Source organism: Grammomys surdaster, unplaced genomic scaffold, assembly GCF_004785775.1.
Source record: "Grammomys surdaster isolate TR1022 unplaced genomic scaffold, NIH_TR_1.0 126131, whole genome shotgun sequence".
Taxonomy (NCBI): domain Eukaryota; kingdom Metazoa; phylum Chordata; class Mammalia; order Rodentia; family Muridae; genus Grammomys; species Grammomys surdaster.
Genome location: NW_021620939.1, coordinates 4930731 through 4955302, shown reverse-complemented (window position 1 = coordinate 4955302; position 24572 = coordinate 4930731). Strand labels below are relative to the sequence as shown.

General features: G+C 50.6%; 1 protein-coding gene across 3 annotated transcripts in view; it reads left to right on the top strand.

Annotated features, from left to right (window-relative positions):
- The window catches only part of Tex264 (testis expressed 264), a 26944-nt gene extending 2888 nt beyond the window's left edge, over positions 1 to 24056 (top strand). For all 3 annotated transcript variants that reach the window (XM_028756726.1, XM_028756725.1, XM_028756723.1), the window contains exons 3-6: positions 406 to 697; positions 8653 to 8874; positions 20215 to 20383; positions 23495 to 24056. In XM_028756726.1, the coding sequence (XP_028612559.1) occupies positions 440 to 697; positions 8653 to 8874; positions 20215 to 20383; positions 23495 to 23775 (930 nt within the window). In that variant the 5' untranslated portion in view covers positions 406 to 439 and the 3' untranslated portion in view covers positions 23776 to 24056. The remainder of the gene's footprint in view (positions 1 to 405; positions 698 to 8652; positions 8875 to 20214; positions 20384 to 23494) is intronic.
- The last annotated feature ends 516 nt before the right edge of the window (positions 24057 to 24572 follow it).

Below are 24572 nucleotides of genomic sequence, written 5' to 3'. Positions count from 1 at the left end.
CTCTCTCTCTCTCTCTCTCTCTCTCTCTCTCTCTCTCTCTCTCTCTCTGTAGTAGTTCATGAGGCTTGAGGGTGTTGGGCTGACAGTGTGGTTCAACTTCAGGAAGGAAGAGGCAAAGGAGGGGGATATTTCCTGTCTGGTCAGGGCCTGGAGTATGACTCAGTTTCCCTAGGTATGAGCAGGGCTGCTAGTACCGGGCAGAGCTGTGCCAGGAGCTTCAATGGCTGTGATTAAGAAATAAAGAGGCTTGTGGCTTCAGTCATCTTTTGTAGTTCCCTTCTAGGTCACTGTGTGTAAATACCTGTGGCCCCTCCCCCTCCTGGGTCAGAGCACTAAGGCAGAACTGGCAGGCAGGCAGGGTTAGAGCAGGCTACCAGCCTCCTCTCCCTTCTGTCTCCTTTGCAGCTGCCTTGGGGTGCTGAGAGGGAGTTCCAGAACCATGTCGGATCTCCTACTACTGGGCCTGATTGGGGCCCTGACTCTGCTGTTGCTGCTGACGCTGCTGGCCTTTGCTGGTTATTCAGGACTGCTGACTGGGGTGACAGTGAGTGCTGGATCACCCCCAATCCGCAACATAACTGTGGCCTACAAGTTCCATGTGGGGGCCTATGGTGACACTGGACGGCTTTTCACGGAGAGCTGCAGCATCTCTCCCAGGCTCCGTTCCATCGCTGTCTACTATGACAACCCCCATACGGTAAGGAGCCTCCATGGGCTTCTGCCTCTTTGATGAACCTGGGCCAGTGCCTGTTGGGGTAGGAGAGTTTGGCTTTCTGAGTAAAGGACAGGGAAATCTGAGCTGGTCCTGCAGTTACCTTCTCTCAAAGCTTAAAGCCCTTTCCAGATTTAACCACTGTTTGTAGGCATCCTGAAGCTTTGTACTTGCCCACATCTCTGCCCCTTTGCTCATGTCTGTACAAGGATTTCTGATGCAGTAGACCCTGACTTCTGTCTGGACCTTGGTTCTGTCTTTTGCTGTCCTTCTCCTATCTCCATTTGAGACCATGCTCTTAGGCCATGCCGTCCAGAATTTGCCCATTCTCTAGAATTAAGTCCTTTTTGTCTACTTTTCATTTCTCAGCTCATGCTAGGGCTGTGGACTCTTGAGGACTGAGAGGGAAGTTTCTGGGCGTGAGGCTTGGAATCCCACCTCTCTGGTCACCATGGTGCTCTCCCACCTAGTGACAGCCTTTTCCATAGACTTCAAGGTACCTGTTGGGAGAGGGCCAAGCGAAGCCAAATGAGCTACTCAGGAAGCCCAAGGATGCTGGGGTCAGAGGTTAATCCAGCATCACTGGTATCTTGTAGGCGTCTGGCTGTACTAAAGCCTACAGTGAGTCAGGGCTTGCCAACGTAGTTTCCTGCCATGCTGTGGGGTGGTGCTGCCCACAGCTGGCTGGGCTGACGGCTCTGCCAAGGGCTGTTCAGCCTCCATTTTTAAGCCATGCCAAACTAAGCCCTGGGGAATTTTTATTTGAACTCTTGAGCCTGGATTTTCTTGCCTGGGAAACTCAAGTGAACGAACCCTATACACTGTCTGCAGACAAGGCCTCACTGGGACACTAGGTGAAATACAGAGAAGAGTCCTCAGAGTAATAACCTTAAAGCTGGCAGTCTGGGTTCTGATTGTATCTTACTACTTTTTGATTTGCAATCTTAGGCATATAACAGCTTTCTGCACTTCTGTTTTCTCCTCTGCAACATCCTGAGAAATTACTTACTTGCTTCATAGATAGGCTGGTAAGGATTTGCGTCAGTAATACAAACGAGACATGCACCTGCTCTCAACAGGTGTTTAACAGAAAAGGGTGGTGAAACTTTCATGACTGACCTGGCAGTGGACATCTGGTCAGCCTAGAAGATGAATGAAGAGGTTAAAGTGGCCACCTTGACTCTGCACTTCCCTAACTTGAGTCACTCTGGAAGAGACCCATGAGAGCAGCCTTTTACCTTGGCGTGCACTTGGGGTGGCACAGAGACACTTGCAACTCTATGTGCTCCTGAGCTAGATATTGTCTTGTCCAGTGGCAATTGAAAAGGTCTAGGGAATCATAAACTCCCAGGATTCAGGGGTTCACAGCCATCTATCAGACCACCTGGTCCACATCCTGGTACTGTAATGGGTATAATAGGTATGCAGGGGTGTGGTGGGGAGAAGACGGGTGAAGAGAGCATGAGTGAGGTACTAACCTTTTTTGCTTTAGTCAAATAGTTGAGTCTTGGCTCTGTGCTTGACACCTGGGCCACCATAGAGACCATGAGGTATAGTTGCTGAACACTTAGGGTGCAAAATCACTTGGGATGAGGGTTTCAGGAACCTGGAGGTGCTAGAGATGAGATCCTGTTTTGTTCCTTAGAAAAGTTGAGAACCCATGTTGTTCATGTCCTAGCTGCCTCTACTACCAGTGTCCATCTTGGATGTAGATATGGGAAAAGAGGATATAGGCTGACCTCTTGGGTGTACCACCTCCAGTCCTCCTGACATAGTACAACAGGAGTCAGATGGTCTTCTCTGTGAGTGTAGGCAGGAAGTGATGCTCCTTCAGATTGTGAGTAGAACAGTGAATAGCTAGATTAGAGATTTGCTTTTAGCTTTTGTTCGCTCTGCTGAGGTGTAAACTGACAGCTCCTTAAACATGGCCATTTCTAGCCCTAGCTATACAAAGGAGAAGATGGTTCCTGGAGAGCCTTAGAGAAGCTCCACTTTGTTTGATCTGGGTCTAGACAGTAGCAGAAGAGGTTACACCTCCAAGGCAGGACAGTAGCATTTGCTGTAAATTCTTTCATATCATTTGCCACTTGAGCCCTGAGTCCTGGAATCTTGCATGGGAGGAAACTGTGAGTTCTGAACAGACCATTTCTGTGAGGCAGGAAGAAGGAATCCATTCTGACCCCAAAAGCCTTAACATAGTTCAGGGTAAAGGGTGCAGGGAGGCAGTGTGTCAGAAAGTGGACATAGATCACAGATGTTGCTCTCTCGTCAGTGGCCAGTGTTCATGGAGTACAGGCCATTTCTTCTTCAGGGTAGCTGGTGGATAGGAGTGAGTTCTCGAGGCCACACTCACAGGCCTGCCCTGCTTCCCACAGCTAATGACCCACACCATCTCCCTCTAGAGGAGGGTCCTGGCCAGGAGCACCGCTGTGCCTTAGCCCTATTTCTAAGTTGGGCACTGAGAGTTGAAAACTGACTTCAGCCTCCTCTGCTGAGGTTAGCTCCTCTGGGAGCCTCCTGTGTTGGAGAGAAATGAAGAACTGGGAGGACCCTGCACACCTCATTTCATCCTGACTACTGTGGCTTGCACATAGGCCCTTGCAGCTAGGTACTGTCACCATTCCTGCAGGTCTGTCCTATCTGCCACCTCCTGTCATACCTTCCACATTTCCGCCTCTGCTGTTTGCGACTTCTACAACTTGCCCGTCCACCATTGTGGGAGGTGAGGCAGGAGGGTGTGGTAGCTAGTTGTGTTTACCTGGCCTAGGCAAGAGGGGATCTGCTGCTCACATTGACTACCAAGCACCATGCTTTTCCCAGGCATGGAGCAATGGAGGAATGGGTGGCATTCTGAGCTTACAGAATACTCTGCTCCTCTCTTTCCATTCGTCCACTGAGAATGAAGGCCTGGAAAGAGCAAGTCTGTGGGCCTGAGAGTTTTAAGAGTTCAGAATTGGGTCTGTACCACCCTCCTCACTACTCAGTGGGGTTTGGGGCTACCTTCTCTTACGGCATATAGGTCAGATGAAGCTGGGAAAGGATAATAAGGTAACGTTTCCCAGGACTGACCTCTTCAACAGAGCAGTGGAAATACAGGCTGGGCTGCTGTTTCCTGAGGGCCGAGGCTGTCCCTACTCTGATTAACCTGTGGATGTTTTCTGCCAGGTGCAGCCAGACTATTGCTCTGTAGTTAGTTAACGTGGGAGAGGACCCGCAAGGCGAGCTCCTCTCTGCCCAGCAGAGATGCCCTTGGGAGGTGGAGTGAGGGAGGACTCTGGATTCACCCTTCCAGGTCTGAGTCAAGGCTCCAGCTGCTTCCCCACATGTGATTCTGTGTGAGTCACTTGACCCCTTGGTGAGTGTGTCTCATGTATCAAATGGGGATGAAAGAATCCTTCCCATCTTGGCCCCTTTTTCTTTTTGAGGGGCTGAATATTGAACCCAGGGCCTTATTCATGCTAAATCATCTTCCTCTATCCCAGGTTTTATTTTTGTGGCATTAGATTGATGAGGCAAAGGCCCAAAGCTTGGCTCCTGGTACATATATAGCACATTTGACAGCAGCCCTATCTGTGAGCCTTGTACCACTGAGTTTTTATGCCTTCAGGAGCACCTGTTACAGGGGGCCTGAGTCTGAGGAGACACAGTGCAGGGAAAGGCTGTTGTGTCTTCATAGCTGGGTCTGACTTCTTAAATTCGCAGGTGACTGTGGGTTGTATGTTGCAATTCCAGAGCTTGTCTGCTTAGGTTTGAACCCTGACCCCAACGCTGCCTCCCTGTGTGATGTTTGCTAAGTAACTTAGTATCCTGGGCCTCAGGAACAAGGTCAAGAACAATACCAACTGACCACACAAAGCCATTTGGATTTGATGAACCTATTTGTGGAAAGGAGCAAGTGGTTAGGCCTTGTCAGGTGCCCACCATCAGGAGGGTATGCTTCTGGAGGCAGGAGGAAGGTTCCTAAGGAACTAAAGATGGGAACGCCCAGAAAGCCCCAGAACCTCTTTTAGAGTTGAGATCCCAGTGACTCCATTCCTCCTTCTGAATATGAGTCCTGTCCTCTGGCCTGGCTGTCGGCATCAGCCCATATTCCAGCTGATAGCTACCCTGTGTTCCTTCACATACCAGGGAAGTTGAACACATGGCATGGTGTGTTGAGCCGTACACCAGGTCTGGGTAAAGGAGGCCAGCATACATCTGTAATTGGCATATGCAGTCCTCTGGGCTTGGACTACTAGATGGTATACCTACTCCTATTGGCTGTATAGGTTGTGGGCTTGTGGCTGGCCATTTCTACTGAACCCAGTGGGCCAGCTGACATAATTTCTCTTTTCTGAATCCTTAAATATATCAGTCTTGTCCTGTCCTACACTTCTGAGGTTTCTGCCAGGCAGTGCCATTGAGAAGAACTTCTTTACTGTGACCTGATAGTTGTCAAAGGCCTCTCTGGTAGGAACAGTGGACTAGCCTCAAGATGAACTCATACCTGAAAGATTCAGGTTCCAAGAAATTGGCCTCTTCTAGAACTAGGCTGAGGAGGCTGTATACCTTAAAAGAGATGTGCTGAAGCCTGGCACGCCCCTGTCTCTTCCTTGTCAGTCTTGGTTTTGATGGTATGTCCTGGGTGGGCTTTCCTTCAAAGTGGTGGTAGTTCTACCACTGTCCTGTCTCCCTAGTATGGTTCCAGGCTGGTGCAGTTCTGGTCCAGCTCATGCTCTGGTCACAGGTACTCCAAAGAAATGTCTGATGTGAGTAGGAGAAGTAGACAGAGAAGAGATGGAGGTTTTTGTCTTGGGCTGGATCCCTGCTATTGGACCAGCTTTGCCACTTCCCAGATTATCTTCATAGCTGTCATATCTCCTTGCTGGTGACCTAGTTCTGCTGCTTTCCAACTCTGGCTCTGCATGTACTGCTCAGCAGGTGGTAGGATTGCTGTGCTCTTACACTACTGTCTAAGCACTGGCCAGAATTGGGAGGGGTAACTAATGACCTAACTTGTGGAGTTGGAAGAGACTGAGTCAGAGAGAGTTGTGTTTCACATTGCTCTGTATTACATTGGAGAGGAGCACTTCCCCTTTGCCGGGTTCTTTGGTTGTGGGCGGGGTTTGTGTGAGCAGCTGTGTTCATGCCCTTCCACTGTTACACATACCTGAGGAATTTTCTCTATAGGATCCTAGACTTTCCTGTGAGGCCTGGAGTGGTGGGGGAGAAATGAGAAGGCTTCATTACAGTGCAGTAGAAGACCTGTCCCCTTAGTGTATATTTGGGGACAGAGAGGAGGGTAGCTCCAAGGAGAATATCAAAAGGCTTTGAGGAGAGGAGTTGAGCTGAGTTTTACAGGATGAACTAGAGTTCTTCAGAAAGAAGACTCAAATAGGTTGAAGAGGAACATTTTAGGCAGAGGAAGTAGCTTACGCAAAGGCAGGCAGCATGGGAAGACGGGGCATGTTTGGCTACAAATAGCTCCGCGTGGGTGTATATGGGGGTGTGGTGGGAGAGGAGGCAGGCAAGGCGGGCTGGGCCAGAGCCGGGTTCTGCCCCTCCCTCTGCCACATACTCAGTGGCTGCCTGCCCATCTGGGTTCTAGCCCTGCTGATGACTGGCCCTGAGGTGAGTTCAGTGTCACACCTGGCCTGTTTGGCTTGGAAGTTTAGTTTTCCCATAGATGTGAACCGGGAGTCATTGAGAAGTTCTAATCATGTGTTCAAATGTCTTTTGGAGTCAGAACAGTGTTGAGTTGGTAGTTCCCTGGGAGTTGCTGAAGTGATCTCAGAAATCCAAATTAAGGCAGGCAGGAGATATCGAGGAGAAATCAAGTGGCGAGTGTCCTAACTCCCATTTCTCCCCCTAACCTGTGTTAACAGTTTTTTCTTTTTTTCCTCCCCTCTCTCCCACCTAGCACGCAGTACATTAGGGTCAGCAGGTACGATCACTTGGCCTGTCAGTCCAGACCTGTGGGAATTTCCTTGCCGGTGTGGCCATTGCAATTCTTAGGGTGTAAGTGGTACAGGTGCACCATCTAGAGACAAGACGTGGTACTGCAGCAGTGTGAGTGGGATGGGAGGAACTTAGAAGGACAAGACAGCAAAATCTGGAAGAAGTTTCAGTACAAAGCCTCACCAAACCTGAAGGATGGAATGGTGGTGGGGAAGGTCTGAATTCAGAGTTAGAATAGGTGGGCATTCTACGTCAAGGGACTGCTGTTGGGACCATGTCATCGCTATGAATAACCGAAAGTAGTTATGGGGCATTTCGTTAGTGTCAAGCCTTTGTGAGCTATCTCTTTTAACATGAAAGGCCTGTAAGGAAATATCAAGGAACTGATGCTCTGCGAAGCCAGGGGAAGGACTTGGGTGGATCACATGTCTCAGGTTTCACGTCCTGGCCAGCCTTCTAGCTATGGTTATAAACATTACGTTATATTGCCTGTCACTCAAACTCCTAAGTTCTGCTTGCTGCCATTTGTTCAAGGAAGCAGCACAGTCAGAACCTTGAGAGTTGGCTAACCCCCTAGGGTCTGTTCAGAGGTCAGAGCCTGGAACAGGTGCCCACGTTCCCAAAAAATGATTCTAAGGTAGGATAGATTGTCAGGGCTAAGAAAGGCCCCAGAGATTGGTGGCAGGTGTGAAAGGGGCTGAAGTGGGGAGGTAGAGGCAGATGTGCGAGAGTGACTTTGTGGTGCTGAAAAAGTGGGCAGGGAAGGAAGTGAGTGCAGGTAGGAGTGTCCTGTTCACATCAGACGGTGGCAGCCCAGGCTGAGGAAGGATTGAATGGTGGTGCAGTTGAGGTCCAGATTTGTGGTAAATGTCCTGGATTTAGGAACACCTTCTCCTAGGCGCCTAGTCCAAGGGCTGTACATAGATGTCAGGAAAATAGACCTGGGAAACAGAACTTTGGACAGACTGTCAGCATCTGCTGCCAAACATGAGCCCTGGCTTGTAATCCCTGGGTCAGTCCTAGGAAGTGTTAGAAACTCAAGACTCACTGCCTCTGGTTAACGGGAGCCACTGGACAGAGGATCAGGAGGGAGAGAGTCACAGAACAGGAAGAACATTTGTTAGGGACTGGGAGACACGGTGGGGGTGGGGACCAACAGTTTGGAGTATAACCAGGAAGGGATTTATAAAGTGGGCAGGCTTTGGGGGAGAGGTCTAGAGCCCTTGTGATGGTGGCTATCCCTATCTGTGACCCTAGAGGGAATTCCTTCTGAAATTTTTATCTCACATCCTGATCTTCCATAGCAAATGCTAAATCCCTACCTTGGCCTCTGTCCTGTGTGTCCTGTGCATGTTCACACATACATGGTTTTGCGGGGAACCAAAGAAAACAGCTGTTACAGGCCTTTTCTTCTTTGTTCCCACTCGTCCGTTCTGCTGCCTTGCTTACTGTGACCTCTCTGTTAGTAAAGCTTGCTCCCCTGGGGGGGTAGGAGGGAAATAAGCTAATTGGACTGTGCTGACTCCAGATCCTAGGATCAGCTGTCTGCCGTCCTGCTGGACGCCCTGTGAGACTGGGACCCACAGCAGGTAACGGAAGGAGGGCCCTCAGCAGTGCTGCTGATAATGGGCTGTGTAGGGGGTGACAGTTCAGGTATCTCTTTGTTCTTCCCTCCTCAGGGCTCCCTGAGGGTGGAGACCAAGTCTTGCCTTGCTTTCCTTTTCTTTTCTTTTTTTCTTTCTTTTTTCTTTTTTTCACCATGACTCTTGAGTCATATGTGCAGCTTAGCTTATCTGTTGAAAGAATAAGTAAGAGTCCCATAACAGGATGCGTACCCATGAGCCATGGTTGATTTTAGTAGAGAAATACCAGCTTCGTCCTGCTATCTAGAGCTTTGTAGCTTGTTAGAGAAGGTGGTTCATCCAGGCCTGGATTAGCCCAGGAGCAGAGGGCCTTAGGTCCATCCTCTGCACAGTGCTGATCCTGTATCCCTGCCTCCACAGGTGCCTCCTGAGAAGTGCCGCTGTGCAGTCGGCAACATCCTGAGTGAGGGGGAGGAGTCGCCCTCACCTGAGCTCATCCATCTCTATCAGAAATTTGGCTTCAAGATATTCTCCTTTCCAGCACCTAGCCATGTGGTAACAGCTACCTTCCCTTACACCACCCCCATATCCATCTGGCTGGCTGCCCGCCGAGTCCACCCTGCTTTGGATCTCTACATCAAGGTGAGACATAGGTATAGCCGATGGAGGGTGGATACTCAGGTCCCTTGGATGGGAGCTGAGAGGAACACAAGTGGTGTGGAGAGGGCAGCTCTCTAAGGCTCTCGTGGATCAGGCACCCAGGAAGCTAGGCTGTACGGCAGAGACTTTTGGCATCTCTTTCAGATACTTAAGAGCTTGGGGTTAGACCATCTCCAAGGGCTTGTTCAGAACCCTGGTGTGGTCAGTCTTTGTCTTCACCTTGCCCCTATCCTCCTTGAGTCCTAAAGGGCTCTCAGTGGCCATGTGTCAACCTGGCCTTGCTGCTACCTTTGTCAGTATGCCCCCCTCCCCACTCCCAGGACTTGAACAACAGTGGAAGGCCCTGCCTCCTTCATTTCTGACCTAGAAGAAACTAATGCCAGCAACACAACCTGTGTGTAGGAGGAGGGGAGTCAACCCTCTCCCAAGAGATCGGACGGGTGTCTCTGAGTCTACAAAGGTCTTGAAACCTTGTCCTGTCCATACCACTTCTCTGGATGTTTGACAGACCTGAGAGCTAAGGAAAGGGTTGCATGGACAGGGCCCTAGATCCAGTCTAGCACCAAAAACCAAACAAAATAAACAGAAAACCAAAACAAACCTAACAACCAGTTGGTGCTCAGTTGAAGCCATCTGTTCGGATGGGCTTATGGATCTGTGAGTGTGCTGAGGAGACAGTTGGACCTGAGGGGAAGGACTCACAGGTTAGGTTGCCACCTCTTGGTGGTTGACACTCCTCCTTCCCTCAGACGCTTTGGGTTGACAGAATTACTTTGTCTAGGTCATAAGTCGCAGAGTCAGTGACTTAGCAATGCAGAACCAGCACAGAGGTTAGCACTGTATTTTGTGATAAAATTGTCAGACTGAAGCTGGGCTGGCTGTTGGGGAGAGATGGTGTCAGGGTGTCACAGAGGCTGTGTCCTTTCTTAAGGTAGTTGAAAGTGTAATGTTGCTTCCCACTGAACTGAGAGACTCTAAAAGAGGCCCCTGGTTTGGAGCAAAACTGATTCTGTGACTAACAGTGGAGCTGCTGGTGACTGCACATGCCGTGGGAATAGCTGAGAGGCAGTGATATCTGCTGTGGTAGGTCAGAGACTGGGGAAGACGAGGGCGAGCTTCCTTTGTGAGCTGGAAGGTGGTCCCTGGAGCACTGCAAGAGGGGGTGTGCTCTGGGGCCCAGGTTAGACAGGAGGTGGGAAAGTGGGCTGGTGTGGTAGCAGGAAGTGAGACACAGATGTTCTAGACCCGCTCTGCATGGGACCCAGGGTTCATCGTTCATTGCACTCAAGGGAGAGCTCATGCGGTGTTTTCTGTCTTGTTTTGTCTTTGTCATCTTCAGTCTTGATGGCTAACCTGGAGGAGCATCCTCAGGGAGATAGATACTTCCTGGGTTCCAGACCTTAGAACAGGGTGTGGCATGGGGTATGGTGGCAATCGACTCAGCCACCAAAGCTTTTTCCTGGCTTCGGGGGTTTATTTTTAGACACCTTTGTCCAAATTTCCTGGCCCCTGACTGCTTCACAAGTTGGCTGGTTTTGACGTCATCTCTTTGATGAAAGCCCTTCCTCCCTCCTCCCCTCCTGTGGGAGCCTGTTAGCTGTGCTCTAGGCTCTGTTTTACTGGGATAGGGGCAGGGATAAAAAGCCAGAGGTTTAAGGCAGTGTAAGGGTCATCTCTGTCCTGTGTTTGCCTGACTTTGGTTTCTGGAGAACTAACAGGAAGAGGAGATGAAGAAGAGGCCGGTTGACCGTAACCTGTAATCTACAGGAGGTGGCCCTGTGCCTCTCGGCACAAGAGATGAAACAGAGAGTAAGGCTGCCTCCCACCCCTGCCTTCTTCCCACTGCCCTGTGGTCAGAGAAAGGCTACTAATGAGACTCCAGCACTTATGACTCTCCCAGCCCCAGCTGACTGCTGTTGACTTTGTAAACACACACACACACACACACACCCCTCTCTGGATTTGGGATTGCTATAAATGTTCTTCAGATGAAGTGACAGCAGTCATCAGCACTCTTTCCTGAGGAATGAGGAAGGCTTATCTGATGATTCTGGCAAAATAGGGGAGGATTGACTTGGCAGTCTCACCTGCTGCCCTAGAAACTGGGGTGGGACATTGGAGGTCTTGTGGGACAGCAAAGGACCTGCTGGGGCTGGGTCACTGCAAGGAACCCGAAGTGAAGTTCCCCTGGTTTCTGGAAGGGATGGCTGTAACTCCCCTTTGTCATCTGTGTGACAGCCTCTGGATCTCTAGCCAGCCTTCCTCGGCTTGACAACCTAGCAGACTGAGCTGTAGGAGCTGGAATTTCTGTCTTCAAAATACTAGAAACCTCCAGACTGAACATTGGGACAGTCTATATAAGGGCTACCTAGGTACCAAAGATGCCCCAGCTTGGCTAGGCTGTTTCATTGAAGTACAAGGAGGTGGTCTCTGGGACAGTTGGAGACTGTTAAGTCTCAGGCAGGAGGCAGCTTCATGCAGCTACAGGAGGAATCTAAACTTCTTAAAATTATAAGGCTACAGAAGAGATAGGGTCTAGATATGAGCCTAGAGCAATGGCAATACCCCCAAATTTACCTCAGGGTAAAACTAGTCTTTTTAGTGTCCACAGAAGGCTTTGGGCACTTGCTGCCTCCAGATCTGAATGGTGGAAGTAGGAGCTCTGTGTGTGGGATTGCATATGAAAGGAAAGGTCCTAGAATGGGCCGCGGCTCGTGCCTGGCCTAAGCAATTGATTGGGATCATTGTGAGGACTAGACTGGTCTGAGCGGGCCACCTGACTACCCTGCCCCATGCTGTTCCCCCTTCAGCAAGGTCCAGAATCTATTCCATAAACCCCTTCTCTAGGGGGGTTTATATCCAAAAGTTCCCAGGGGAGAAGGCTTTATTTTTAAAAATTACATAAGCATCTTCTCCCAAGTTTAGGGACACAGAGTGTTGCTCACAGTGGCTGGTAGTAGGTAGGCCCCAGAAACCAGATGTGGTCATTTTACATTCAAGAAGAATAGGAGAAGTTGCCCAAAAAGGTTGTATCCCTACAGGGGGGACCATGGAGGCCGAGTCCTGGGGACAGCTGGATTGACTGGGGTAGCTTTCACAGGGGCTTAGAGTGGGAAGGAACCCAATACTTCTCACACTGCTCTGGGGTGGGAGCTAAAGGCTATGCTGAGGTGCCCTGTGGCTGGCAGCTTGGCTCTCTCCTGTTTCAACTGTAATAGCAATGCCTAAGGGTTCTTTAATCCAGCTGATTTCTTAGCCTTTTGTTCAGAAGAGGGTTTCTGAGCCTCAACTGGTTTGCAAACTTCTGTACTAGTTGAGATGAACCCCTGGGAAGATCCCTCCTCCACCCCTGCCAGATGCAAGATTACTCTGGATTCTGAAGAAGCTGTATAGCTGCAGTGTAGGCAAAACAAAGGGATACCATTTTTTTCTAGAGAAGTACTACTCTGATTGGAGACTGGAACTGAATGGAGAGGCCTTAGGAGCTTCAGGTTGGGGGGTGGGGGGGTTCAGTCTAGAACAGAGGCAACAGAACTTTTAAGTGGTCAGTGATTGTTTGACCAGCTAGGATCTCAGGAGCAGGGGCACAGCAAGGTGCCTGTGGAAGTGAGTCATCCTGAGGAACTGGATGAAGCGTACAGCAGCCTGTTCAGAACCTTGGTTCTGACCACTAGGCTCTGAACCCCATATTTGTGTTCTCTTAGCCTGCCTCATCATCTCTGAGGTAATTAGTGAGTAGGGCTGGGTCCAGAACACTAGTGGAGATCTATTAGGCCCTGGCTGTCTTCTCTCTCCTTTGCTTCTACCTTGGCCCAACTAACACAATGGGGTTCAAAGCTTCACTTTAATAAAGAGCTAGGCTACAGTAAGGCCCAGTGTGGAGCATATGCTTAGCATACATAGGCCATTTCCTTCCCTAGCACCAAAAATCAAAGGGTAAGGGTGGAGGCCCTCTTGACATCTCAGCTTAGTCTCTCATTCAGGATTATTTGCTGAACCTTCCTTTGGATGGCACTGTTTTGAGCATGGGGACTAGTTAGAAGATAATCATGGAAGTCTTAATTAAAGCAAGTATCTCCAAATAGATGCCAGAGACTAGAGATGCGGAGGTTACCTAAGGTCAGGGGATGAAGTAGTAGCTGTATCCAGGCATGAGTGGAGGTGGAACCAAGAGGCAGAAGAATTTGGGCTATACTTGGAATGGTGCCGTGGTGGGCCTGACATGACAGTAACATATACCAGCTTGACACTCAGTCTCCAGCACTGATTGTTACTGTTGGAGCCTGAGGGTGCTGGTCTGTCTTCCCATTTTCCCAGCAGGCACTCATTAATGGTGGCCTTGCAGCTGCTCTGGGCAGAAAGCAGCTGCTCCAGGCACCTTATTGGGCTTGATGTCCTCACCCTCAGTGAGACTGAGGCTGCTGCATCCTGGGCTTCTCTCACTGCATCTCTAGAGCCAGGTCACCTGGCAGTGCCACAGCCTGCTAACTGGCCTGCTTCAGCATGGAGAGGAAGGACTCTGGTAGTCCAGGACAGAAGGCTAGATGACAAGCCTCTAGAGTCTTTCTTATTTCCATCATCGAGAGCTTAGCCATGTCTGGGGTAGAAGGAGAGGGGAGGGATAGGCTCTCGGAGAGGCACAGTCAGCCATTTTGGCATGGAAGTAAGGATAGACAGTGTTATTTAGTTGGGAAGACAGCTCCAGAAGAGACATTGGAATCGACTTGAAGCTAGTGTGCCCAGGAGGAGCACCGGAGTTTATGCCCAAAAGATCAGGTTGGGTTCTGCAAATACCAGGGAGCCATCTGCCATCATGCCAAGGGGTATGTCTTCTGAGTGACAGTGTCCAGGCTAGGATTCAGAGCAGACACTTGATTACTGGCAGATGAGAAGGAAGAACTGGGTAGTAAGTAAGAGAAACAGAACTTAGCTGGGAATAGTAGTAACTGTTTATTCCTAGATGCCCAAGCCAAAAAAACTAAAAGAAGACCTTCACACGTGCAAAGGCTTTACTCCTGGCATTCCTCGGGGAACTGTTTCTGGAGATTGAGGTATACAGGGACCATGGGGCTCTAGACCTCTCCTTCTTCAGACTCTCCAGGTTTACCCTTTCTTTTCCCCTCCCCTAGGACTAGAAACACAAAGCCAGCCTTTGATGGGGTAGGATGCCAGTCAGCACTATGGAAATACCAACTTGGGCACTGTAGCTTGGCAGTCCTGTAGCACCTAGGGGCTGAGGCTGTCTGGATGGTACTGCTTATTTGGACCATCACCAGTTCAGAGAGAACACCTTTCCTAGGCAGATGGGATCTACCAAGGAAAAATTCCATTACTCTTCTCCAGAAAACTTGGAGTTTTGAACTAGGGAGGAGACAGGATTCAGAGGAGGGAACTTTCTCATAGAACAGAATGAGTGTGCCCCTTGATGACACCCTCAGATAAAAAGCTACATGTTTAATAAGGCAGGTAGGAAGGGGATCTCTGAGAGATGGAGAGGGATCAGAGTGCCAGTTGGAACTGGGAAATTCAGGGCTGTGTTTTCTCTTCCCTTCTCTTTTATTTTCTCTACCCCACTTACCCGCTCATCCTTCCACTCAGGTTTCCTGACTCTGGCTCTCAGGTACTTCGCTTCATGACCCCATGTGCACCAAGCAGCCAAGCAGGACTCAAGGCCCTTGACTACATAAACACTGCAGAGTGGGTGAATCTTGGAGAAATGGTGAACTATATGTAAACTCTGGTAGGAGGGTTATCATTAGGAACATCCAGTGTGGATGGTAGAGCCCTGGTATCCTGTGGCTGACCCACCCAGAACTCTGACTGAATGCCCATGGGCTACTCACTTCCAGGCTCCCAAGCCTCTGCTCCCTTTCCACAGGGCCCAGAAATGTCAGCGCAGAGATGAACCAGGCTTTCATATTGTCCATCTGTGCCCTGGTGAAAGGAAAGGCTGGGTATGGCTGCAAGTCCACGGCTTCCCAGTCTGCCCAGACACCAGGACACATGAGGGCCTATATCTCATATGTCTGCTTCCAATGAATCATTGTTTCTCTGCTCCTCAGTCACTAGCACATCCAGATACCTGACTGGTATAGAGCACCCCGTCCATGAGCCACCTAGGAAGCTAGGGTCTGGGTGGCACCAGAGAGAGGAGCAGAAGTGTAAATTGTGTGGCAAGCTGCCAGCTCTGAGGTGAAAATGAAAAGTCTTCAGGCAACGGCAGCAGTAGGCACAGCAACCTGGGGTGCCAGGCACAGCACCCCACCTCCCCTCCTTACTCTTTCACACTTTCGCTCTTGTGCAGTCTTCCCCAGGCTCCTGCTCAGGCCTGGCCCTGCCCGCCTAGCTCCTCTGTCATCCTCTGCCATTCAGGAGGCGCCTGGGCTGGCACTGAGACAAACCTAATTCTAAGGTTTTGGTTTTTTTGCTCCTGTTGTGTTTTTCTAGTTTGTTGACTGGCACACAAAGAAGTGGGCCATCCTTCAGTGTGACCTCCGTGTGACTAATGTTACGGCAGGCCCATCCAGCGTTCTTAGGCCCATCCAGCGCTCGTTCTTTTGTGGTTTTCCACATATGCAATGCCTTTAAATAACAGGGTTTTTGTTTTTCCTAGCTCTCACTTCTTTTGAAATTATTTACTCCTCTTTTATTTTATAATTGGAGACACCGAGGTCCAAAGGGAACCCACTCAGTCTTAGCTTAGGCTAAGATACTAGCTACCTGTATGGGACTTTCTTACTACTCTGTCTCTTCTCTCCCCTCCCTGACTGTCTTTTTTGCTTGTACTTTTCAAGGCTTTGGACAGGAGTAGAGTGGAGTGAGGAGGGTCAGGGAGGTTAGGAAGAAGAAGGGTCTCCTCTAGCCCTTCAGTAGGTCTTGGGGTTCCCCAGGACATGACAAAAAGGTTTAGGTTCTAGGCCAGAAACGATTATGAAGTCTGGTGGAGATGAGAGGAAGTTCCTGGGCAGAACAATAACAGTGTGCTATCTTCTGGCTGCAGCCTCCTGCTGGGCCTCCCCAACCACTTTGCACATGCCACGCAGACCAGCTGCCTGAGGGACCTCCAGGGTCTGAGCCCCCAGTTGTGAGGACTGCTGTGTGCAGGCGGGAGCCTATCGGTGTCTATGTAATTAAAAATGAGCATGCATCACTTCCCCCAGTGTGGAGAAGCTCCCACCTCGGGTGGGATGCAACAGCTGCTGCCTGGCTATGTGGCTTCTTGGTTGTCCAGTTTGGCACAGAGGGGTAAGACTGGTCAGCAAAGGGTGAGCAAAGAGACCTAGGGAAGCAAGGGGTAAGAAGGATGCATCGGGCAGAATGTACTCTTTATGGACCTGGAGCCTAGGTAAGAGATGTGTGACCTGGTCCTTGACCTGCACCCATGACGTCCCTATTTGAGGCATCTGCCACAGCTCGAAGCACACCCAGCCCTTGAGCAGCCCACAGGTGGGATTCTGTGTCTAGCCTGGACTAGCTGCTTCTGTCCCTTGCCCTTCCACACCTCTAACTAAAGCCAACAACACACAGGCTGATGTTCTGAGAGCAAAACACAAAATAAAGATTGTTCAGGTCCTACCCCTGAATTCAGAAAGCTCTACCTGTGGATCCTGACAGAACATCTTAGCCCATCACACCAGCCCAGACCCTCGTGGGAGCCCTGGGTAGAGTGGGCAGATACTGAGGTGAAGAGTAAGTTCCCAAGGTGGCTGAGGTGACCCACAGGGTTACCCCTTGTGTAATGTGGTAAGTTGCCTCTGTCTTTTGTCTCCCAGCACTTTTGGGTAGGCCGTCTGTTAGTGGAGGGTAGAGCGATGGGGGGGAATCTCCGATAAGTGATGTCTCCCTTTCTTATTTCCAAGTCTGGAAGGTCTGGGTTGGAGAAGGCCTGGAGGTGTGTCTAAAGGACTGGTACTCCTGAATCCAGTTTCTAGCAGTTCTTGCTAAAACCTTTGCATGACAGGCTGACTTCTCCTGTTAGGTGGAATAGGCTGTGGAGGTCTGCATCTCTTCCCCCTTGAAGAGGATCTGATGGTCTGTGTGTGTGTGTGGATGAGCTGCTCTAGGGTGAGAATTTGTCAGATAAACAGTAGCCCCATGGCCAGGAAAGATTATTGCTTCTACCTACTTTTAGCTTCTTGTATTTCAGGGCTGTTTGGGGTTCCAGGCCTACCCAGGCCCCCTTTTCCAGTTACACCAGGCTGTTGTGGCATTGGGCTGATGACCTTGGCCATTGGCAGTCTGTTCTCCCAGGGCTCCCTGGAGCTAGCCGAGGGAGAGGCAGCTGGCCTCACCTTCCTCCAATGGTTTCCAATATTTCCTGGCTCATTGACATGCTGTTTGGGCAGTAACTCCTTCTGTGCAGTGAGTACCCAGGAGCCAGCCCACGGCTATCCTTTCTTTCCCTGGAGACTGCACCTGGCTAGAAAGGGAAAGGCTTATTCTCTCTGCCTGGTCACTTAGGGAGGGGGCATATGCTGGCTCTGCCTCAATGCTCTTTATCCCTAGTTCCCATTAGACTCATTCCTGCTTGATGGACAGAGCACCGAGGGGAGAGTGGTCTCCTGGAAAAGACTGTAGGGACAGCTGTAAGTCCCTTCCCTGCCCAAGGGCTAACGTAGAAGTTTTACCCCCTTGCCTTCTTATTACCCCTTCTCTTCTGCTCCTGACTCTGAATTTTGACAGGATCCAGAATGTGTTATAATGATTTGGGGTTGAGCAGGCAATGGGATTTTAATTAGCTTCATGCTTCCTTCCAGTAGGGAGGGCCAGGTCTGAAGTAGGCCTGGGCAGTTAGTGCTCTACTCCCTGTGTAGGAGGCTGCGAAGAGGTAGGGGTGGGCAGAGAACTGAAGCTGGGCCACAGTTTGCTCTCCATCCTCTGTCTCCCCCTTCCCTCTGTTCTCCCAATGGCTTTGAGATGAAGGCAATGGCAAGGATGGAGGATGCGGTTTCCATGGTAACAGGCTGTCCACAGCCAGGCAACTTCAGAGCTGGGCTCTCCGGAGGAGGCAGATGCGCAGAGCAGCCACAGAGCTGCCTGCCAATGAGGGGGCTGGCAGAACAGGTGGCACAGGGTGGCTGCCTAGTGCTGCCCACCCTGATGCCCAGCCTATAAGAGAGGGTGGAAAGAGCACTACGCCCTCTTCCTTATTACTGTCAGACTCTTCCAGAAGGAAAGGTTGGAGGTGCCATGAGTTTTGGTAAGGATTAGGTCTGGGGTATGAGCCTCATCATCTCTGGAATCTGGATGGTCACAGACTTTACTGTTGGTCTCGAGATGGCCATTGGTCATTCTGATGCTGCCATTTGAACCTTTTAAATGCTCAGAGTCTGATGATGTTGGTGAATGGCATGCTCTGACTGTATTTGGGGACCCCTTCGTTCTTTTTAACTGCCAAGGAAGGAACTGAATCTTCTTCTGGGAGCCTCTGTGGCTTTGACAGCCTGACCCAGATTATTGAATGGAGCTCAGGTTTGGCAGACACCTGTCCTCAGGTGCTGGCTTTGGAAGGGTCCCAGAGCCTAGTAGCTCCTACTTTTTTTACAGTGTGATCTGTCCCCTGACCAGTACATTGTCCTCAGGCTCCTCCTGAGGACTGGAGCCCTAGTAATCATGTCCAGAAACAAAGGCAGCCATCAAAAACAAAACAAAAACTTAAAAGGTATATATGGAGACGGCGTGATCCTGGCTGTGGAGGAGGCCTGGAGAGCAACCAGATTGACAGGAAAGATAGGAGTCAAAACTAGTAAAAATAATGACTTTATTTCACTGACCTTAGAAGCACTGGGGCTAGGGTGTGGTCCTCTGTGTTTATATGCATGGACACTCAGGAAAGGCTTTGCCTGGATTACTAGTGGAGATTGAATCTGAGCTGTTGCTGACCTAGGATGGGCCACGCATCTCCATCTGGCTTCCTTGATGTACTCTCTCTCTAGCTGGTACCGAGGGTCCTAGCTGGGTCCTCCTTTCAGACTTCTGATCCCTTCATTTTCCTTCCATGGGCTCTTTTTAATTGGAGGAGGTTCCTCAACACTTGGGTTGGCCAGGCAGGCGGACAAGTGGAGTCCTGGAGTGGCTTCTCCAAACCAGGCGATAAGTCTCTCATTACTGTTAAGTGGAAGGCTCATTTTAGAGCTCATGGTGAGAGCTTGGCAGGTGCTATAAATAGCCATGTTGTGAAGGTTAGCGGGTGAGCAGTGACAGGGCAGGGGCCTCACAGTTGTCTTGGTGGGTAATTGTGCCATCACAGGAGAGGGAGGGCAGATTCTACATCTAGAGAGACACTTGCTCCCTGTTCTGGTTGTTCCTGCCTGCCTAAGGGTAGCTCTGGCATGTATCTGCTGCTTTGATGCACTAGGGGTAAGAAATACTGGTCTGTGTCCAGGTAAAGGGGAATGGAGTGCCTGTCAGAACTTGGGGACCTAGAAGCTGATACCTTAGCCCATTAGGTAATATTCAGTGTCACCGCATGTCCTACCTTTCTTCCAGCTCAGATTATGCTTCCTCCTCTGGGAGAAACCCTGGGATCAGGTGTAAAGAAGTATAGGAGCCATATTTGATAGTTTCAGAGTTTGACATAGACATAGCCATGGGAATGAGGTAAACACAGTTTGTGGTTATACATGTATAGACAGGGTCCAGAGGCCTCAGCTTCAGGAGTACTGACCTCATGGTATCTTTGTGACATTGTTGAGGGCTGGGACAGGATCAGGCCATAAAGTTGTAGGATAAAAAGTCAGACCTTGGCTTAAGTGTCTAAGGCCATAGTTCATAGGGTTCTTGCCCTTTGCTCTGTGAGACTAGCTATGTACTCCTGGACACATACACACAGGATTAGCGGGGCCAGGCTCCTGGGATCTGACTTAAAACACCAATCTGAAGATTCTTCATCATTAGACCCCTGCTCTTGGAGTAGAGGGCCTAGCTTTTGGAAGGCTCCTCATGTATCTCCTTCAGTAGGAGGTTGAAACTTGGAAGAGATAGGGATGGAAGGCACAGGACCCTACCTGGGTCCTGAAAGGAGGACCCAGCTGGGACCCTCAGTGCCAGTTAAAGGGTATATATCTAAGAGGCCAGATGGAGGTAGGTGGGGCCTAGGTCAGCAGCAGCTCAGATTCAGTCTTCACGGGTAATCCAGGCCAAGCCTTTCCTCCTGAGTATCCATGCACCCAAACACAGAGGACTACACCCTAGCCCTGGTGCTTCTGAGGTCATTGAAATAGAACTGACCTTCCAGAAGGACTAGAAGCACTTCCCCAGGTTCCCATGGAACAAGCTGGTCAGGACCCTGTAGTGCTTATATTCATTTTGTAACACTGGTAGGAGCGGAAGCTGTGTGCTCACCCTCGGCTGGAGATCTACCAGCAAGACCGGATCCATTTCATGTGCCCACTGGCTCGGCAAGGAGATTTCTACGTGCCAGAGGTGAAGGAGACAGAGCGAAAATGCCGGGAGCTTGTGGAGGCCACTGACACCCAGACAGATGGCACAGGTACCAATGGTGGAGGAATTGGGTGGGCCTATAGCTGCCTGGAGTCCCTCCCTCATCTGCACATCTAAGGACGCAGTTAAGGAGGCTCCTCTGCCAAAACTGGCATTGTTGTAGGTAGACTCTACTTGGCAAAGGAAGGAAGTTGACCTTACACCAGGACCCACATGCAGAATTGCCTGTTCCGAGACATGTACATCCACATAGATAGGGATTCACACTGTTCTCCAGGTGTTCTCCAGGTAACAGCGCCCTGTCTGAATTCCCTTCAGATGTTAACAGGAATGCTTATCATCCTAGGCAATTGGGTAGAAGGCATCTGGGTGGGGCTCATTTGGAAGTGAGACTGGACTAGAACGGAAGGTAAGAGAGGAAGCAAGGTGTTCTCCTGCCTCCAGTACAGGATCTTTCTAGACCCCTTACCATGAAAGCCAGCCCACGCTGGTAGCTAGAATGCCCCAGGTTCAGGCCCACAAGCCACTTGCCTGTTTTTACCACCTTGCCATGATCTTGTGTGATACCCATAGGCAAGGAGCCCTGTGGATGACATGCCAGGTAATCCTAGGGGCCCCAGCTTTTGACTGTTCTGTTATGTGACTCAGGAAGTCTAGGACTGATACAGGGCTGTGGGAAAAAGAACTATCCTCCTTGACTTCTCTGGGAGTCTTTCTGCCCATCCAATCTTCAACAGCCAAGGTCACTCTAGAGACATGTGTTGGCAGGGGCCGATTCGGGCAGGGTACTGGGAGGCAGTCTCTTCTCCCTTGGGGCTTGTGTCCAACATAGTTAACTTCATCTGCCACTTAATTACCTCCATGGGATACTGCTCCCTTCTGCTTAGTAGTGCCCGGCAGATACTCTTTGTGTCCCCGCTGTGGACACTGAACATGGCACAAGGTCAGCAGGCCTAGGCAGCCCCCAGAGTCAAAAGGAGGCGTGCCTTGACCTTCCTGCAACCTTCTTCTGCTTCCTGCCTTCTTGGCCCACCCACCCAGTTCCCTTCCCTCCCAAACACTGCCTGCCAGGAGTGTTAAAAGACGGCTTGGCACTCACTACGTACAGCTGGCTGCAGCCACAGCTCCCACAGCCCTCAGGTCCTTGGTCTGTCCTCCCCCCAAGCCTGCCCGCCTACTCCCTACTGTGGGTACTGCGGGACCTGCCCACTTCTGACAGAGACTGTCCTGACTCTCATGGCAGCCACTCTCCAGGTGCATGCCACTTACACAGTAATGCATGGTGGGTGCCTGGCCACCCAAGGCTTGGCCTGTCCCTCCTTTCCTCCCTGCTGGGGCTCTGACTTAGACTGGGAGGTGAAAGGGGTGATTAGCTGCCTTGTGCCTGTTATTACATTGATGTATTATTTAGCTCCACAGAAACGATGAATATTTGATCTCCTTGCATTGGCTGTTGGCAGAGGAAGAGAGAGGAACTGGGTAAAGGGGGTAGCTTCACATCCCCTGCCCAGAAGCCCTGGGAACTTAGGTGCTCCTTTGCCTTTTCTGGGGTCCTCTTCCTAGGGACATAGGCTTGACAAAGGGACCTCCTTCTATAGGGCTGTAGGGCTGCCATTCCTCCGCCTTGAAGAGTTCCTTTGTAAGTAAATCCATTCACCCTCAGCAGCCATCTTCATCTGCTGTTTTGAGCCTGGGCTAAAGGGAAGCACTCCTGGGCTCTATCCTCTGATTACTCTTAGACTCTTAGCCCAGGAGTGGGAAGGGAAGACCCTGTATCCAAGGGTCTTGGCTCAGCCATTAAGTGGGCGGGTAGATAAAACTTGACAGTAATGAAGTCATGGAAAAACTACCCCCGTCCTTTATGCCTTTCAGACCTGCAGCCCTTGATGAATGAGTGAGGACCTTGAGTCCTGCCCCAGGGTCAGTGGGATTACCCATAACTCACTGCTCTTCTGGTGTGCTTCTACTATGGGAGCCAAACCAGAGGCCACTGCAAAAGGAGAGCACAGGGCCAGTAGTCCTGCACTCCCAGGCTCATCTCACCTTTGCTAGCAGAGCCCAGACTGCAGAATAGATTAGCAGAGCAGACCTGACCCTCGTATTGCTTCACCCTTAACCACCCTACCTAAGGCTCAAGGGACAGCTCTAGGCCAGTGCAAATACCAAGCATTCCCCAACTGCTCCTGGCTCAGGACCGTATTACCATGGAGGCAGGAGCTGGAGAGCCAGCCTACTCTCACTGTCCATGATGTTTAACAGATTTGACAGCTGTCCCTCTTTACTTGTACTTCAGATGATGTGATGGCTATCTCCAGATCCAGAGTCCTGCACATAGTAGGTCCGAGCTCTTTGTTCGTCCTCACCACCTTCCACCTGCATTCAGTGCCTCTAATTTGTAGCAATGGCCAAGGGATAGGTCCTGGGCAGGGTATGCAAAGGAGCGCTTACGTATAGGACAGACTAGGGTAGAAGGCAGATTACAGAGTGCTAGTGGTTGGAGTGGGCACTTGAGAAAAATCCTTAAAATGCATAATCCTAGCTCTCTCCTTTTGTCTGGTTGAGTGTTTCTTAGGATTTCTTCATCCTCTTGCTTCAGGTTCTCCTTTATATGGGGATACAGTGTGATTAAGGGCAGGAGCCAGCTGATGTCCTTGGGGAGGCCTTCGTGGGGGCCTGGACTGGAGAATAGTGCTCTTGGTCCTTACTTCTGCCCTCTTGCCTCTTGGGCAATGTTCTGTAGCTGTCCCTGGACAAACCACTCTCAAGCCTGAAAATGATTGGTATTTGGGTCTCCTTTGTTCTACCTCAGCTCCTCACCCTGAGGCTGAGTGGCCCTTAATGGATGTGGGAGTAAGGGTCAGTCGCTTTGTGAAAATGCAAGGAGCTGGAGCTAATCTAGGGTAAGAGAGAAGCGTACAGCCAGCTGCTCCTCTCTGTCTCTCTCTCTCACCCTGCTCCATCAGTGCAGCCCTAGTCAGGGCAGAGGGCAGAGGGCAGCTGGAATAGGCCTCCTGAGCAAGGGTGGCTATATTATTCATGAGTAGACTCTGCATGCTCAGTTCCTGGGCTGATGGTAGAGCCCTTGCCGTGGCCCTGAAGGAAGGGACAGTTAAGAATGTGTGGTAGTTGGCTAACTGGTGCTCCCTTGTCCTGGCCACAGGAGCTGACACAAGTGATGGAAGTTCTGTCAGCCTGGAGGTTCGTCCTGGCAGCCGGGAGACTTCAGCCGCCACACTTTCTCCTGGGGCAAGCAACCGCGGCTGGGATGATGGTGACAACCACAGCGAGCACAGCTACAGTGAATCGGGTGCCAGTGGCTCGTCCTTTGAGGAGCTGGACCTGGAGGGCGAGGGTCCCTTGGGGGAACCCCGACTGAACCCTGAAGCCAAGCTTCTGGGGGCTCCTCGGGAGCTCAGCACCCCTGAGAGGGGTGAGGAGTAACGACAAGCCCTCAGCCCTCCTGTGGTGCACTTGCTAAGGAACTGAGCAAACTCTCCAGCCCTCTTTTTCCTTAACCTGCCTAGCTTGGGCTGGGAGTACCAGGAGCCTGAGTTCTCCTGCTCTAAGCCTAAACCTCCTTCCTCACTGCCCTTTTGGCTCCCGGGGCCAAAGGAGCCAGAGACTGTTATCTGCACCAGCCTGCTGGGCTGCTAACTTTGCAGACTCTTATTGGAGCTTCCAGAACCCCGAATAAAGTGAATTACTTTCTTGTTTCACCTGGATTTGAGTTGTCTTTTGTCTGTTCTATCTTGGGGAGTCTTTGTGGATAGACTGGGAATGGGCAGGATCTCCCACACCAGAAAAGAACATGACTGAGTTCTCTGATCAGAGGGATATTGGAAGCCCTTCATTCCCTGCCCTGTCACCCCAGTGGAGAGTCCCCCTACATTGCAGCAGCCCCAGGGGTTTCCTTGCTGCTGGATAGCAGAGCAAAGAGGTCTCCTCTAGGTCTGAGGAGTAGGGAACTCAGATTCTTTGCATCCAAGAGTTACCTTTGCATCTGTAGCTTCTGTGTCCCTGTGCTCCTGCTGGGACCTCCCTAGCAGGTGAAGACATCCATGCTGGGCCTGCCCAGTGCCCTTGTTCCTGGACATGTGCACGAATACTGTGGATGAGGCTGTGTTCATGTGAGCTTCAGGATGTGACTGTGGTTGGGCATGGCTGTTTGTGTGTAGATGGTTGTTTGGCTATGTAAGTATGTTGCTGCTCTTTCTGTGTATGTGGTTGCATTTATAGGG